General features: G+C 39.2%; 1 protein-coding gene across 4 annotated transcripts in view; it reads right to left on the reverse strand.

Annotated features, from left to right (window-relative positions):
* gbf1 (golgi brefeldin A resistant guanine nucleotide exchange factor 1) overlaps positions 1-12,124 on the reverse strand; it is a 131,187-nt gene extending 119,063 nt beyond the window's left edge. For all 4 annotated transcript variants that reach the window (XM_086179925.1, XM_086179924.1, XM_086179923.1 and 1 more), the window contains exons 1-3: positions 11,817-12,124; positions 9,080-9,183; positions 418-484 (exon numbers count right to left, since the gene is read on the reverse strand). In XM_086179925.1, the coding sequence (XP_086036051.1) occupies positions 418-484; positions 9,080-9,175 (163 nt within the window). In that variant the 5' untranslated portion in view covers positions 9,176-9,183; positions 11,817-12,124. The remainder of the gene's footprint in view (positions 1-417; positions 485-9,079; positions 9,184-11,816) is intronic.
* Between the last annotated feature and the right edge of the window lie 1,415 nt (positions 12,125-13,539).

Consider the following 13,539-nt stretch of genomic DNA (forward strand, 5'->3'; position numbering starts at 1 on the left):
CCCATGTCAGAGCAGAAAAAGTTTTCATTTAACACCATTTTTGGAATTCCTTCCTGATTAAATGTCCCCTTACTTTGAGACACAAATGGTAAAAGGCAATCCAAATATGCTCCCATTTAAAAATCGTATGCCTTAGGTTCATTCAAATGTTTGAAAAACAGCAAAATTTAGAAAAACTGTCATTGCAAAAGTTTCCATGAACATAGAGAGAATAAGATATATTTTCCTGTACATTGGGGATGCTTTCACAACTAACCTGGCTTGTGTACTTAAAATGAGCTCTGGAACTTTCACTATTATTTACAGTAATTTGGGTGATATGAAAGTTGTCAGTAAAACAGCATGGTGTACATTACTTGAAATGTTCCTAATCTAATAATCCAACACACGAAATCTACAACATGCCCCCCCACATACCTTTTATGTTGTTAAGTATTTCCTTTAGGTGGCCAAAACTGTTTAAAAGTGGGTCTTGTTCTTCATCCTGTGCAGAGAAAACACAATACCATAAAGAGTGGAACAATGAGGTGACACATTCACAATCTGCCATTTGGAAAATATCCATCACAAAGTCCCAAGTGTCTTGTTTCCATTCCCTCTCTCCAAATGCAGTCTTTATGCCAGTTACTCCAATTATCCATTTTTTGCATTTTAATGTTAGCCAACAGGTGGTGGCAAAGGAACATGACTAAAAAGCACTTTAAGATCATTTGATGTAAAGCACTGCATAAATAAAATGTATTATTAATATCATTGTGAATAAATTACAGTCAACAGCCACAACCGTCCATCCATCCATTCATTTTCTGTTGCTTATCCAGAGTCCAGTTACGGGGACAGCAGCCAAAGCAGAGAGACCCAGATTTCCCTCTCCCCAGCTTTTTCAGCCAGTTCTTCATAGAGGATCCCGAGGCATTCCCTGACCAGCTGAGACATATAGTCTCAGCCACAAATGTCCATCCATCCATTTTCTTCCACTTATCTGGGATCCAGCCTCAATCAGGCGATCCGATACCCAATACTCCTGGAGCACCCCCCCACAGGATTCCCCAAAGAACACAGTCGAATGCCTTCTCCAAGTCCACAAAACACATGTGGACTGGTTGGGGAAACTCCCATGCAGCCTCAAGGACCCTACCCAGAGTGTAGAGCTGGTCCTAAGTTCCACGACCAGGAAACCACACTGCTCCACCAGGATCCAAGGTTCCACTATCTGATGCACCCTCCACTCCAAAACCCCCAAAAAGACCTACCATGAAGGCTGAGGAGTTTGATCCCACTATAGCTGGAACACTCCCTCCAGTCCCCCTTCTTAAAAAGGGGAACCACCACCCCCAGTCTGCACTGCCCCTGATGTCCACGGGATGCAGCAGAGTAGTGTCAACTAAGACAGCCCTGCAGCATCCAGGGCCTTTAGGAACTCCAGGCAGATCTCATTCAACCCTGGGGCCCTGCCACCAAGGAGCTTTTTGACCATCTCGGAAACCTCAGTCTCAGAGATAGGACAGCCCACCATAGAGTCCCCTGGCACTGCCTCCTCATTGGAAGATGTGTTGATGGGATTTAGGAGGTCTTCGAAGTATTCTCCCAACTGGTCCACAACACCTCAAGTCGAGGTCAGCAGCACACTGCCAGCACCACACACGATGCTGAAATTGCACCACTTTCCCCTCCTGAGATGGCAGATGGTGGTCCAGAATGTCTTCAAAGTCGTCCGGAAGTCATTCTCCATGGCCTCACCAAACTCCTTCCGTGTCTGAGTTTTGCCTCAGTAAACGCCAAAGCCGCGCACCACTTGGCCTGCCAGTACCTTTCAGCTGTCTCCAGAGTCCCTTGGGCCAAAAAGGCCCAGTAGGACTCCTTCTTCAGCTTGACGGCATCCCTCACCACCAGTATCCACCAACGGGTTCTGGGATTACTGCCACAGCAGGCACCAATACCCTTATGGCCACAGCTCCCATCAGCCACCTTGACCACAGAGGCAGAGAACATGGCCCACTCTGACTCATTGTCCGTTACTTAGGTGGGAGCTGGAATTCCTGACAAGAGACACTGACATATGTTCCTAGCAGACCCTCACAATGTGTTTGGGCCTGCCAGGTCTACCCAGTGTCTTCCCCCAGCATTGAAGCCAACTGACCACCAGGTGGTGATCGGTTGACAGCTCCACCCCTCTCTTCAACCGAGGTTCCAAGACATATGACCGCAAGTCCGACGACACAACCATAAAGTTGATCATCAAAATGCGGCCCAGGGTATCCTGGTGCCAAGTGCACATGTGGACACCCTTATGGTTGAACATGGTGTTCATTATGGACAATCTGTGACAAACTTCAATGACAAAGCACTGCTCGGGTTCAGATCAGAGGGGCCATTCCTCCTTATCACACCTCTCTGGGTCTCACCGTTGTTGCCAACATGAGTGTTGAAGTCCCCCAGCAGAACAAGAACAAGGAATCCAACGTGTGTGTGTGTGTGTGTGTGTGTGGGGGGGGGGGGGGTTCTGAACTACTATTTGCCGCATAGGAGCAAACAGCCAGCACTGAAAACTTTTACAAGTATTTAGTGAACTCCAATCTTGCCAAGTTAACTTCTCACAAAGTTGGTGACAAGCTAACAATGCAGCCGAACAAATTTTTGTTAACCTCAATGTTAACTTTCACATTACTAAGTGACCAACCCACTGGCTCTCAATGGGTCATACTCTGCAGTATTGTGAATGAGTAGCAAACCATTCGGTGTTACATACACTGTCAGTCAAAAGTTTGGACACACCTGCTCATTTAATGACTTTTCTTTAGTTTCATGACTATTTACATTGTAGATTCTCACTGAAGCCATCAAAGCTATGAATGAGCACATACGGAATTATGTAGTAAACAAAAAAGTGTAAAATACTCCAAAAAAATTTATATTTTAGATTCTTCAAAATAGCCACCCTTTGCTTTGAGTAATGCTTTGCGCACTCTTGGCATTCTCTCAATGAGCTTCATGAGGTTGTCACATGTAATGGTTTTCCAACAGTCTTGAAGGACTTGCTGAGCACTTGTTGGCTGACTCTGCGGTCCATCTCATCCTAAACCATCTGGATTGGGTTTAGGTCAGGTGACTGTGGAGGCCAGGTCATCTGGCGCAGCACTCCATCACTCTCTCTCTTGGTCAAATAGTCCTTACACAGCCTGGAGGTGTGTTTGGGGTCACTGTCCTGTTGAGAAATAAATGATGGCCCAACTAAACGCAAACCAGATAGGATGGCATGTTGCTGCAGGATGCCGTGGAAGCCATGCCTCAACAGTGTCCCGAGCAAAGCATTCCCACACCATCACACCTCCTCCTCCCTGCTTCATGGTGGGAACCATTCACGTAGAGATCATCCATTCACCTTTTCTGTGTCGCATAAATCACAGTGGATGGAACCAAAGATCTCAAATTTGGACTAATCACACCAAAGCACAGATTTCCACTGGTCTAATGTCCATTCCTTGTGTTTCTTGGCCCAAAAAAAATCTCTTCTGCTTGCGACCATAAAGGCCTGATTGGTGCAATCTCCTCAAACCAGTTTATGTAGAGATGTGTCTGCTCCTAGAACTCTGTGTGGCATTTATTTGGGCTCTAATCTGAGGTGCTATTAACTTGCAATCTTTGAGGCTGGTGACTCAGATGAACTTATCCTCAGCAGCAGAGGTGACTCTTGGTCTTCTTTTGCTGGGGTGGTCCTCATGTGAGCCAGTCTCATCGTTGCGCTTGTTGGTTTTTGCAACAGCAGTTGGGGACATATTCAAGTTATTGCAATTTGACTGACCTTCAGTTCTTGAAGTAATGATGGACTATCATTTCTATTTACTTAGCTGAATGGTTTTTGCCATAAAGTGAATTCTAACAGTTGTCAAATAGGGCTGTAATCTGGATACCAACCTGACTTCTGCACAACACAAGTGATGGTCCCATTCCCATTAAGAAGGCAATAAATTCCAAAAATAAACCATTTCAGGTGACTACATCATGAAGCTCATTGAGAGAAGGCCAAGGGTTTGCAGTACTGTCAACAAAGCAAAGGGTGGCCACTTTAAAGAATCTAAAATATGAAATATATTTATATTTATTTCACATTGTTTCTCTGCTACATAATTCCATAAATCTTGCTTCATATATCTGATGTCTTCAGTCTGTATCTACGATGAAGAAAGTAGTAAAAACAGAGGAAAAAACATTGAATGGGAAGCAGTGTCCAAACTTTTGACTGGTAGTGAAGATATAGCTACCAGACAATTTCCAGGAAAACCATGACAGTTCCTGGGCCCATCTCTGCTGGGATCATACCATGATCGTACTGTGTCTATGCCTGTAATGATATCCACGTGATGACATTGTGAATATGGGGCGGACTCACAATACCCCTGAGCGCCACATGTGTAACTCAGTTGCAGTACCTTATCCATCCACAGAGGGATTAATGAATGGAAAGGAGATTGGTTTACTGTGCTTCACCGGTTTTTAATGTGGGCCTACTTAATAATGGACAGTACAGTGGATCAGTGGAACGAGCACAAACGCTCATAAAATGTTTTAATCGTGAGATATAATCATTGATTTTGTTTATTTATTGAAATTCTAATATGTGGCTTTATAATGACTGATACCTCCATAGTAGATTTGATCAGGATGATTGCTGCAAATATTTAATAGATGTCATGTCATAATCTGATGTCTACATGTTGCACTAAACAATACAATGTGATTCTCTATCTTACTTCATTGCAACAAGAACATAAATGTGATATCTCTCCAAGCAACCCTCCTGACGATAACCGATACTTGGTGGCCTCTGGTTGAACAATGCAAATTCACTATGACTGCATACTGTCATAGAAACTCTGGTAATTAGCCTCAGTAAGATGCAGTGTCAATCACCATCCCCAGCAGCAGATCAGAGATGATGAACCGCAGGCACATTGCCATTGACAGAAACACCAAGACTCTACCTTATTAAGAAAGCCCATGTAAAATTAACAATGGTCTACACTAAAAATGCATTTTATTTCAGAGAGGACACAAATGAGTATGTGCGTTTCACTGTTCCAATTTCAAGAGCTGAGCAAATTAACATAATTAACATCCTCAATCCCACACTTCCCAAGTCCCTGACTGATGCTGCTGCTGGAGGAGGCTACAGATCTAAAGAGGCTCAAACTGCCACCAGCAGCATCAGTATTTGTATTCGTACTAGTAGTATTTATATTAGTATTCTCAATACTGTATTAGCATTAACATCAGCATTCTGTTTGCTACCATATAATAAACATATTATGCTGGAATTGATTGCTTCTTTTGAACTTGAGGATGTAATTATTGGTAGCTAGCTTTTATTGTTTGTCATTGTTTCACCTTCTAGCCTCTTCATGTCCCAGTCTGCCCTACATTTTCACTCCCCTTCACTCCCTCTTTATCTCTGCACCTCTCTTTCCTTCTGTATATGTCTTTCGCCATTATCTGTCTTGTCTCTGCACTACTCTTCTGCTCTCTTGCCCCCAAACCGGTCAAAGCAGATGGTCGTTCCCATTGAGTCTAGATCTGCTCAACATTCCTGCCAGCTAAAAGGTAGGTTTTCATCAGCACTATTGCAGGATGTGTGTGCTCATGGAGAATTGTTGGGTGTAAATTCATTGAAGGAATGTGGTGCTACACCTTCTCTACTTTTAATGTGTAATTCGATAACTTTTATTGTGATTGGCACGATACAAATAAAATTGACTCGACATTACTTGACTCAAAAGACCATATAAGGTCAGCTGTCTGTCACAGAGAAGAGAAGCTCCATTCATGAAAATGGTTTGGAAAAAAGGAAGAAATACTTTATGCACACTTAAAATGAGGTTACGCTCTCAGAAACAGATGAATGTAAACACTATGTTTGAGTTGTTTAAACACAAAAGTAATTAAATCAAGGCACCATCAAAGCCAAAGAAAAATAACAATAAAATCCCACTGTGATCTTGTCTCAGCTGTGTCTGTGTGTGCCCTTACAGCAGGTCCCTGTGTGTGCACAAGGCTCGCTGCAAGACCTTAAACAGAAATGATAGCCTATTATATGAAACTGAAGGTCAACAAAGAGATATATGACAGTAACATGAGGGGCCATGGGGACTTGGTTAACACAAACTGGTAAAAGAATACTGGTATAACTGGGACTATAACTATCAGCTATTAGAACTGTTGCACCTCTGGATAGCAAATCTGACACCGGCTATAGCATGTGAAAACAACTGTTAATTTCTTTATTGATGCTAGTAGGCTAAAACATGCACACTAAACCACAAAGTAAATCCAGTGCCTTGTAACCTAAAGTGAATCTCCATGACACACGGCAGCTCTGCTGAGTGCTCACACTGTTGACTATCATGATTCTGAGCACTCCAGTCCGCTCTGTGGAGTCATCAGCGATCTACAACACTCAAAGAGCTTGTTCATATCTAAGAGAAAATCCACACATAATAAAATACTGGTGGATTTGAGAAATTCCTGTTTAACTCATACACATCATAGGAAAATAACAAAATCTACTCGTTCATAAAGTCTTCTGTGACAATGTCCTACCTGTGTCAGTTAAAAGAAAGTCCCATATTAAAAATGTACCACAAATGTAAAAGTAAGTCTTCTCATTAAATTGAATGATCAATACCAAAATAATATTATTGTATTATTGTGCTGAATTATCATTCATGGCTTCATGCTGGAAATGCTGCAGCAGGTAAAGGTTAAGTTCTTTTTATAGATGAAGCGCTATCTTATGGTGAAAACCTGCAATTGAAGGAGCGGGCGCGTTAACAGTGGAATTTAAGCACACCCCAACGATGGGGTAACTGGCTGGAAAGTGGCAAGCAGCAAGCTGGCTTTACACTGTCAGGAAAAATTGTAAGTGGTTACATCTGAAATTTGTTTGCTGTTGAATAAAATGCAAATGTTTGTGGATTACTGAGCATGAAGAAGAAGTGGATTATACTGCACAATGTGCTGGGTGTTTGTAAATGAACGTCTTTGGACTTTGGTTTTTGCTGTTTGTAGTGGGTGGCCACAGAGCACCATTAGCTTTAAGCTAAATAAGGAAATCTATGTTTGGTAAATTGTTTCTTTGTTGAAACAATGTTTCTTGGCAATATATCTTACACTGTTAAAAAGCCTGGTTATTTCCCTTTTAAATGGTCCCACATTTGTACGGAAAATACATTTGTGGGATGAGCAGCAGAGCTGAGTATGTGTGTTCAAACTTCAATCATCCAATCCACCAAACACCAAACAAGAGTCAATAGCAGAATTAGCTGTTTGGCATTGGCAGAGAAGATTTGGCAATTTTTCATGGGCGCAAGCCACATACACAGCTCCACCGCTCATTCCACAAACGCATGTTCCTTACAAATGTGGCACCATTTAAAAGGGAAATAAATAGGCTTTCCAACAGTAAAAGATTTATTGCCAAGAAGCACTGTTACAACAAAGCAATAATCTACCAAACACAAATTTCATTACTTTTGTGCTAAGTTCATATGTGGTTGGTGCCTTCTGTTTTCTTTTGTCCAAGAATTTATGCAGCAGTGAAAAACATATTTGTTAGCACAAAGAAGAAATTATTAGTGCTTGCAAGGCCAACTACAATTTTTGGGTGAAAAATAGCATTAACGTTTTAGTTCATCAGCCAAATGTCTGATAGATCAATTTCATCTGCCATATTATATATATATACATATACATATATATATATATATACATATATATATATATATATATATATATACATATATATACATATATATACATATATATATATATATATATATATATATACATATATATACATATATATACATATATATATATATATATATATATATATATATACATATATATACATATATATATATATATATACACATATATATATATATATATACATATACATATATATACATATATATATATATGTGTGTGTGTGTGTGTGTGTGTATATACATATATATATGTGTGTGTGTGTGTGTGTGTGTGTGTGTATATACATATATATATACACATATATATTTCCATACATATATATACATATATATACATATACATACATACATATATACATACATATATACATACATATACATACATACATATACATACATATATATACACATATACATACATACATACACACACACACACACACACACACACACACACACACAACAACCTTCCTGGCTTTTACAACAGATTTCTTGCATAGAGAATTCCAAAATGCTTTTCCATAAAAAGTGACACAGAATTCTGAGTTAATGAGCTTTTTAAAGTTGCGTTTTACAAAAAACAATTCTGTTCATTTCAGACCCTGGAAGCAGCTAAAAATCTACTTTGTACAAAAAAATAAATAAATAAATGTCTCACTCATTTCCCAACCGGCCAAGTGGGGGAAAAACTAGGGCTGCACAATATGGTCAAAATGATAATCATTATTTTTTTAATATGATATGATATTATTTTTTAATCAATATTGAGATCGTGATTACTTATTTTAGTAGTTTATGATTAAGTACTTATATCTAATTGATAGATTTTGGTGAATTTTTTTAAAATGTATGTTTAATGTTTGGCCTTTCAACAAGGCTAATCAGCACCCTTTAAAGAATCAGGGATTATTAGATTTATTTTAATACATTATTTAACCAGAGCCTCCTGCCAACAATGTGCATGCAATGTATTTTCACACGCCCATTTCAACATTATCTACTCCTCTGCTCTTTTCAGCGTAGTATTATCATCAGTTTAGCAAATTTAACTGTCATTCAGCAATTATTTGCTCAAAGTCCTAACGATTGCTCATTTCAGTTGTGACTGATTATATAATGAAACTTGACACAGTATCATAGGAGCTACTCGTGTTTCTGCAATGTAATCGATTGTCAGGCAGTGGTTAAGGGAGCACTCGGTTTGTTTTACAGCAGAGCATTTTGCGAAATTGGAAAACATGTACAACATGTCTGTGACTGGCCAATATCTACCTACCTGCTTTAATATTAAAGTATAGCAGTTCCATTTTACTTACCAGTGGCGTATGAGTGTTCCATCTGGAGTTCCTCTTGATAGCCCCAACAACAGTAGTAATTTCACCTTGAACAATGTAGATATTCTTGTCCATCATGCTGCTTTCTGACAGGGAAATAAGGGAGTAGTTGATTTTAGCAGATCACCACACAAGGGCTGCATCAACATTGTGTATTATTCCTCTATTATTCCATTGATACAACATTCATTTAAGATATTGTCAAAAGTCACCACATCTATAGTATATGAAAGACAATATACATTTGTGTCTGTCAGCTTAAGATCTACGATATCTAGTTAACTGATTAAAAACTACAGTTATATTTCAGCAAAATATTTAAGTGAATCTGGAATGAATCTGTTAACATGACTTTGAATAATCTAGAAAGTGCAAATAATATCTTAAATCAGTGAGTCAGTTGTCTTGAGGCCACTTTTAAATTCAGGAGGGATCCAAAAAGCAAATCTGCTTTGCTGTGAAAAGTATCTGATATGCTAAATTGCCAAGCTTAAAGTTAAACTAAGAGCTCCCAGCTGTCAAATGAAAACAGAGTCTATAAACCTTTAAAAAAAATTCCATGTCTTCCTTGACAATGCCTAAAACCAATATGGATAACCAAACAGAATCAGAATGACATGCTGCTCATATTTGAGAAGCAGTGCATCTCAAAATTGATGGATTAACCTTTTTCTTGTGTCATGGAAGCCATGTCAAACAATAATAATCTTACTTTACAGCAAGACACACTACACAAGTATTAGAGGCTGGCTGGCTAGCTGGCTGGGTGCAACGACATTCTTTTATATTCACAGTAAGCAGCCTATTCAAAACACGAAGAGGATGAAAGTATGATGTCAGAAGGCTACATATGAAAGGCTTACTTATGATCACAGGCCTACCAACAAAAATGAGTGGTCAACAATCCAGTATGAGTAACTGATGTTAAGTGCCAGAGGAGAAAATGAGGACCTGCTAGCACCCAAAACTTCCAGTAAAATGTATGAGTAGCAGGTGTATTTCAGACAAATCTTGTACAAACACGTTGAAGGCCACAGGGGTTCTTGACAATATGTAATTATTTATGGTAGATGGAAACAAGGCGTTGGCGATATTTCACCTTAACGAGCATAAGTTGCCTTTAAACTTTTTCGCTGACATGTCACTGTCAGAGAGACAAAGTACAGTGGTCTCATGCTTAGCTAATCTCATACTAACATTATATGATTACAGGCCAAAAGAGAAGCATGTGTAAATTAACTATCCTTAATTTTTGGGGGGCTTTTATTTCCAATGGTATACATTATTAAAGGAAAGTTACCTAAAACCTAATACAGTCCTCCTTTGGCCTTTTTCTATTCCATGCCATAATGTTCCTTCTTGGTCTGACATGAGCTGAATGCTATGTAAGAAGAACATAAGTCAAGAAATCTCAAACAGATGCAAGAAAAAGCAAACATCTTATGCTTACAGCACTCTAAATCTACTCCACTAACCATGTGTCTAGCTGACACCATAGGCACTTCTGATGCTACCTTTCATTAAAAGGACAGCTACAGGGAAACAAGGGAACAAGGCATGTTTAGTTACTCCTTTCATTCTTATGTTTGTTACCTAACCTGTGAAAAGTTGACCTAATATCAGGAAGATTTATCTAACAGTCACCTAATGACCCATAGATGTATCACCAGGATGTTTTAGGATTCAGAATTTTTTTTTGTTGCTTCTATTAACTTCTTACAAATTGGGGTCACATATACAGACCTGCAGGATTACATATTTACCAATGATTTACCAATCTTCAGCCTTCATGACTCTCAATGACTTGTGAAGTTTATCTGTACATTCAAACATGACTTTTCTTCATGGAAATGAAATTGTGCATGTTCATGTCTCTTCTTACATATCTTAAACTGAAATGTAAAGGTACAATGTCACTGTAGTGTTTTGAAGTTGATATACAGTATTTTCTGTAGGCAAGTGTTTCTTGAGTCGTGTTTGTCTAGTTTTGGGAAGAAATGTTTTAATGCCTGTCTTGCCAAGCCAAGAGCTTATGTTAAAAGTGACTCATGATACCTTGTGTTTATTATAGTTTTTTTTTTCCTTTACACATATACACTTGACAGTTAGTACTTCGTCTTGTTGCACAAATATCACACAATTTATGTCAGCTAGTTCAGAGAAATTAACCAACAACCAACAGAAGACACAAAGTCCAACATGCTCAAATGTGAATCTAACAAAGTCACACTAACAGGCAAAACACCCCAACCTGATTGCAGCATAATACAGTGACACAACAAGATGATACGTGCTACCTGCTCGGCTGTCCAAAAAGACAGGCAGGTGCTAGCCTGCTACTTAGCTTAAGACAAGGTCTGACGTCTATGAAAGCAGCTAACAGGCTAGCTCCTTACCCTAAAATACATACAAACCTAACAGTTCTCTGGGACAAACAAAATCGTAATAAGAAAACACAGATAACCTGTTTAGTTAATACCCATGTACGTACTAACATTGAAGTTTTCAAAAGACAAACTACATGCACGGGAACCTGAAAATTTTGTACCTAAGCTAGCCTCAAAGCCTAGCCTATAACCTGGGGAAGACACGAGTTCAACGTTTACGCTCTAAAGCAACACATATTTTTTATTGTCCGTCTGCAGCAAAACGCGCACTAAGAAAAAAATAATCATACTTAATAGGTTCCCTACAAATAAAACAAAAGAAAAAACATTACCTGTGTGTTAGACTGCTATTTCAAAGATGGAGTCCTGCTGCCTAGCTTAGCTCGGAAAGCTAGCAGCTAGCCGGTCAACAGTGACAGGAGTATATCAGAAGTTGTGATCCCTACTACAGATGGATAAACTGCAACTATCGGACATTCCTGTAACAATGCGATATTTCCAAATGACGGTTATTCATTCACTCATCAGAAAACGATCCATAAGTGAATCAATTGAACACCTTCCCGTAGCTGTCAATCTGGTCTTGGTAAACACACTGACGTGGAAAAGCTTTGCAGGCTCAACCTAACCTGATGGTAGAGTTTTGACTGACAGGATTCTTAGCCAACCGCTTGAAACATGATTTCAAAGTTTTAAAGTAAGGGTAAATATCAGGCAACTGATGCATTAACTGTATTTGGGTTTGTACTGTTTTTTGTCACTGAGGAAACACAGCCATTAAAACATTACTTGTGGTAGCGACATGAGGGCGGGACAAAAGGGAAATAAAGGTTGGTTGAGGTGTTGCATGGTTGATGACGAAGGCACCGCCGCAGGGGTGGGGAGGGGGGACAGAGCAGCGCAATGACTGAGAGCGATGATTAAAGTGCATGCTTTTGAGCTGTCAGTGCTTTCCAGCATATTTTAATTTTTCGTCTGATGCATGCATTCACACCATCATCACAATCATAGTCAAAGCTAAATTATCAAACAGAAATATCTTGCTTTGGCCACTGTGACACTAAAGAGGAGTCTCTGCTGCCTTATCTGGTGCTGTAATGGTGGTGGCGATTTAAGAGCCTACATGTTAAATTCTCACTTGGAACATAGAGGAAAACACAATTTTTAGAAGTTGTAGTGAGTTAGCCTCCTAGTCCCCATCCAAACTAAGCAGCTTTACCCCAAGTTACCACCTCTTTCCTAAATATGGTCAATCACTGTTATCTGGTTTGGTTCCATTGTCTTTTAAAATTGCAGTAATTAAACCTCCTCTAAAAAAAACAAAACTCTAGATCCAGAAGTTTTGACAAATTATTAAAATATAAAATTTCCCATGTCTCTCCAAAATTCTTGAGAAAGTAGTTGCTAAACAGCACTATGACTTTCTTCCAGGCAATAGCTTATTTAAGGAGAGCGAGACAGGTTTCAGGGTTCATCATACAGAAACAGCAATTGTCAAAGTTATTAATGACCTTTTACTAATATCAGTTTAGGGATTTTTCCCTGTGCTGGTCTTGGTAGATCTTTGATACCACTGACTATCACATCCTACTACAGAGCCTGTGTATGTCATTGGCATTAAAGGAGCCATACTAAGCTGATTAAGTCATATTTACTCAGTTGATTTCAGTTTGTACTTAATGATGATTCCTCTGTGACTACTACATTCAGCTATAGTGTGCCACAAGGATCTGTGCTTGGACAACTACTCTATACCCTATATTTGCTTTCAGTAGGTCACATTCAGCCTCCATCCTCCTCTAAGGAAGCGCTTGAATCATTTTTATTGTTATGCATACAAAACAAAGTTGTACTTATCGATGAAATCAATCAGCTAACTAAGTTTTAGACTTGTCTGAAGGACATTAAAACATGGATAAGTTGCAATTTCCTATTTCTAAATTCTGACAAAATTAAAGTTATTGTGCTGGGCCCAAGCCATCTTTGAAACACCTTATTTAATAAGGTGGGTACCCTGGTTAGCATGTTCTTAGCTTCTAGCACCAATGTAAGGAA

This window comes from Aulostomus chinensis, chromosome 16 (assembly GCF_037954235.1).
Source record: "Aulostomus chinensis isolate RoL2024-O1b breed Wild chromosome 16, RoL_Achi_v1.0, whole genome shotgun sequence".
Classification (NCBI taxonomy): domain Eukaryota; kingdom Metazoa; phylum Chordata; class Actinopteri; order Syngnathiformes; family Aulostomidae; genus Aulostomus; species Aulostomus chinensis.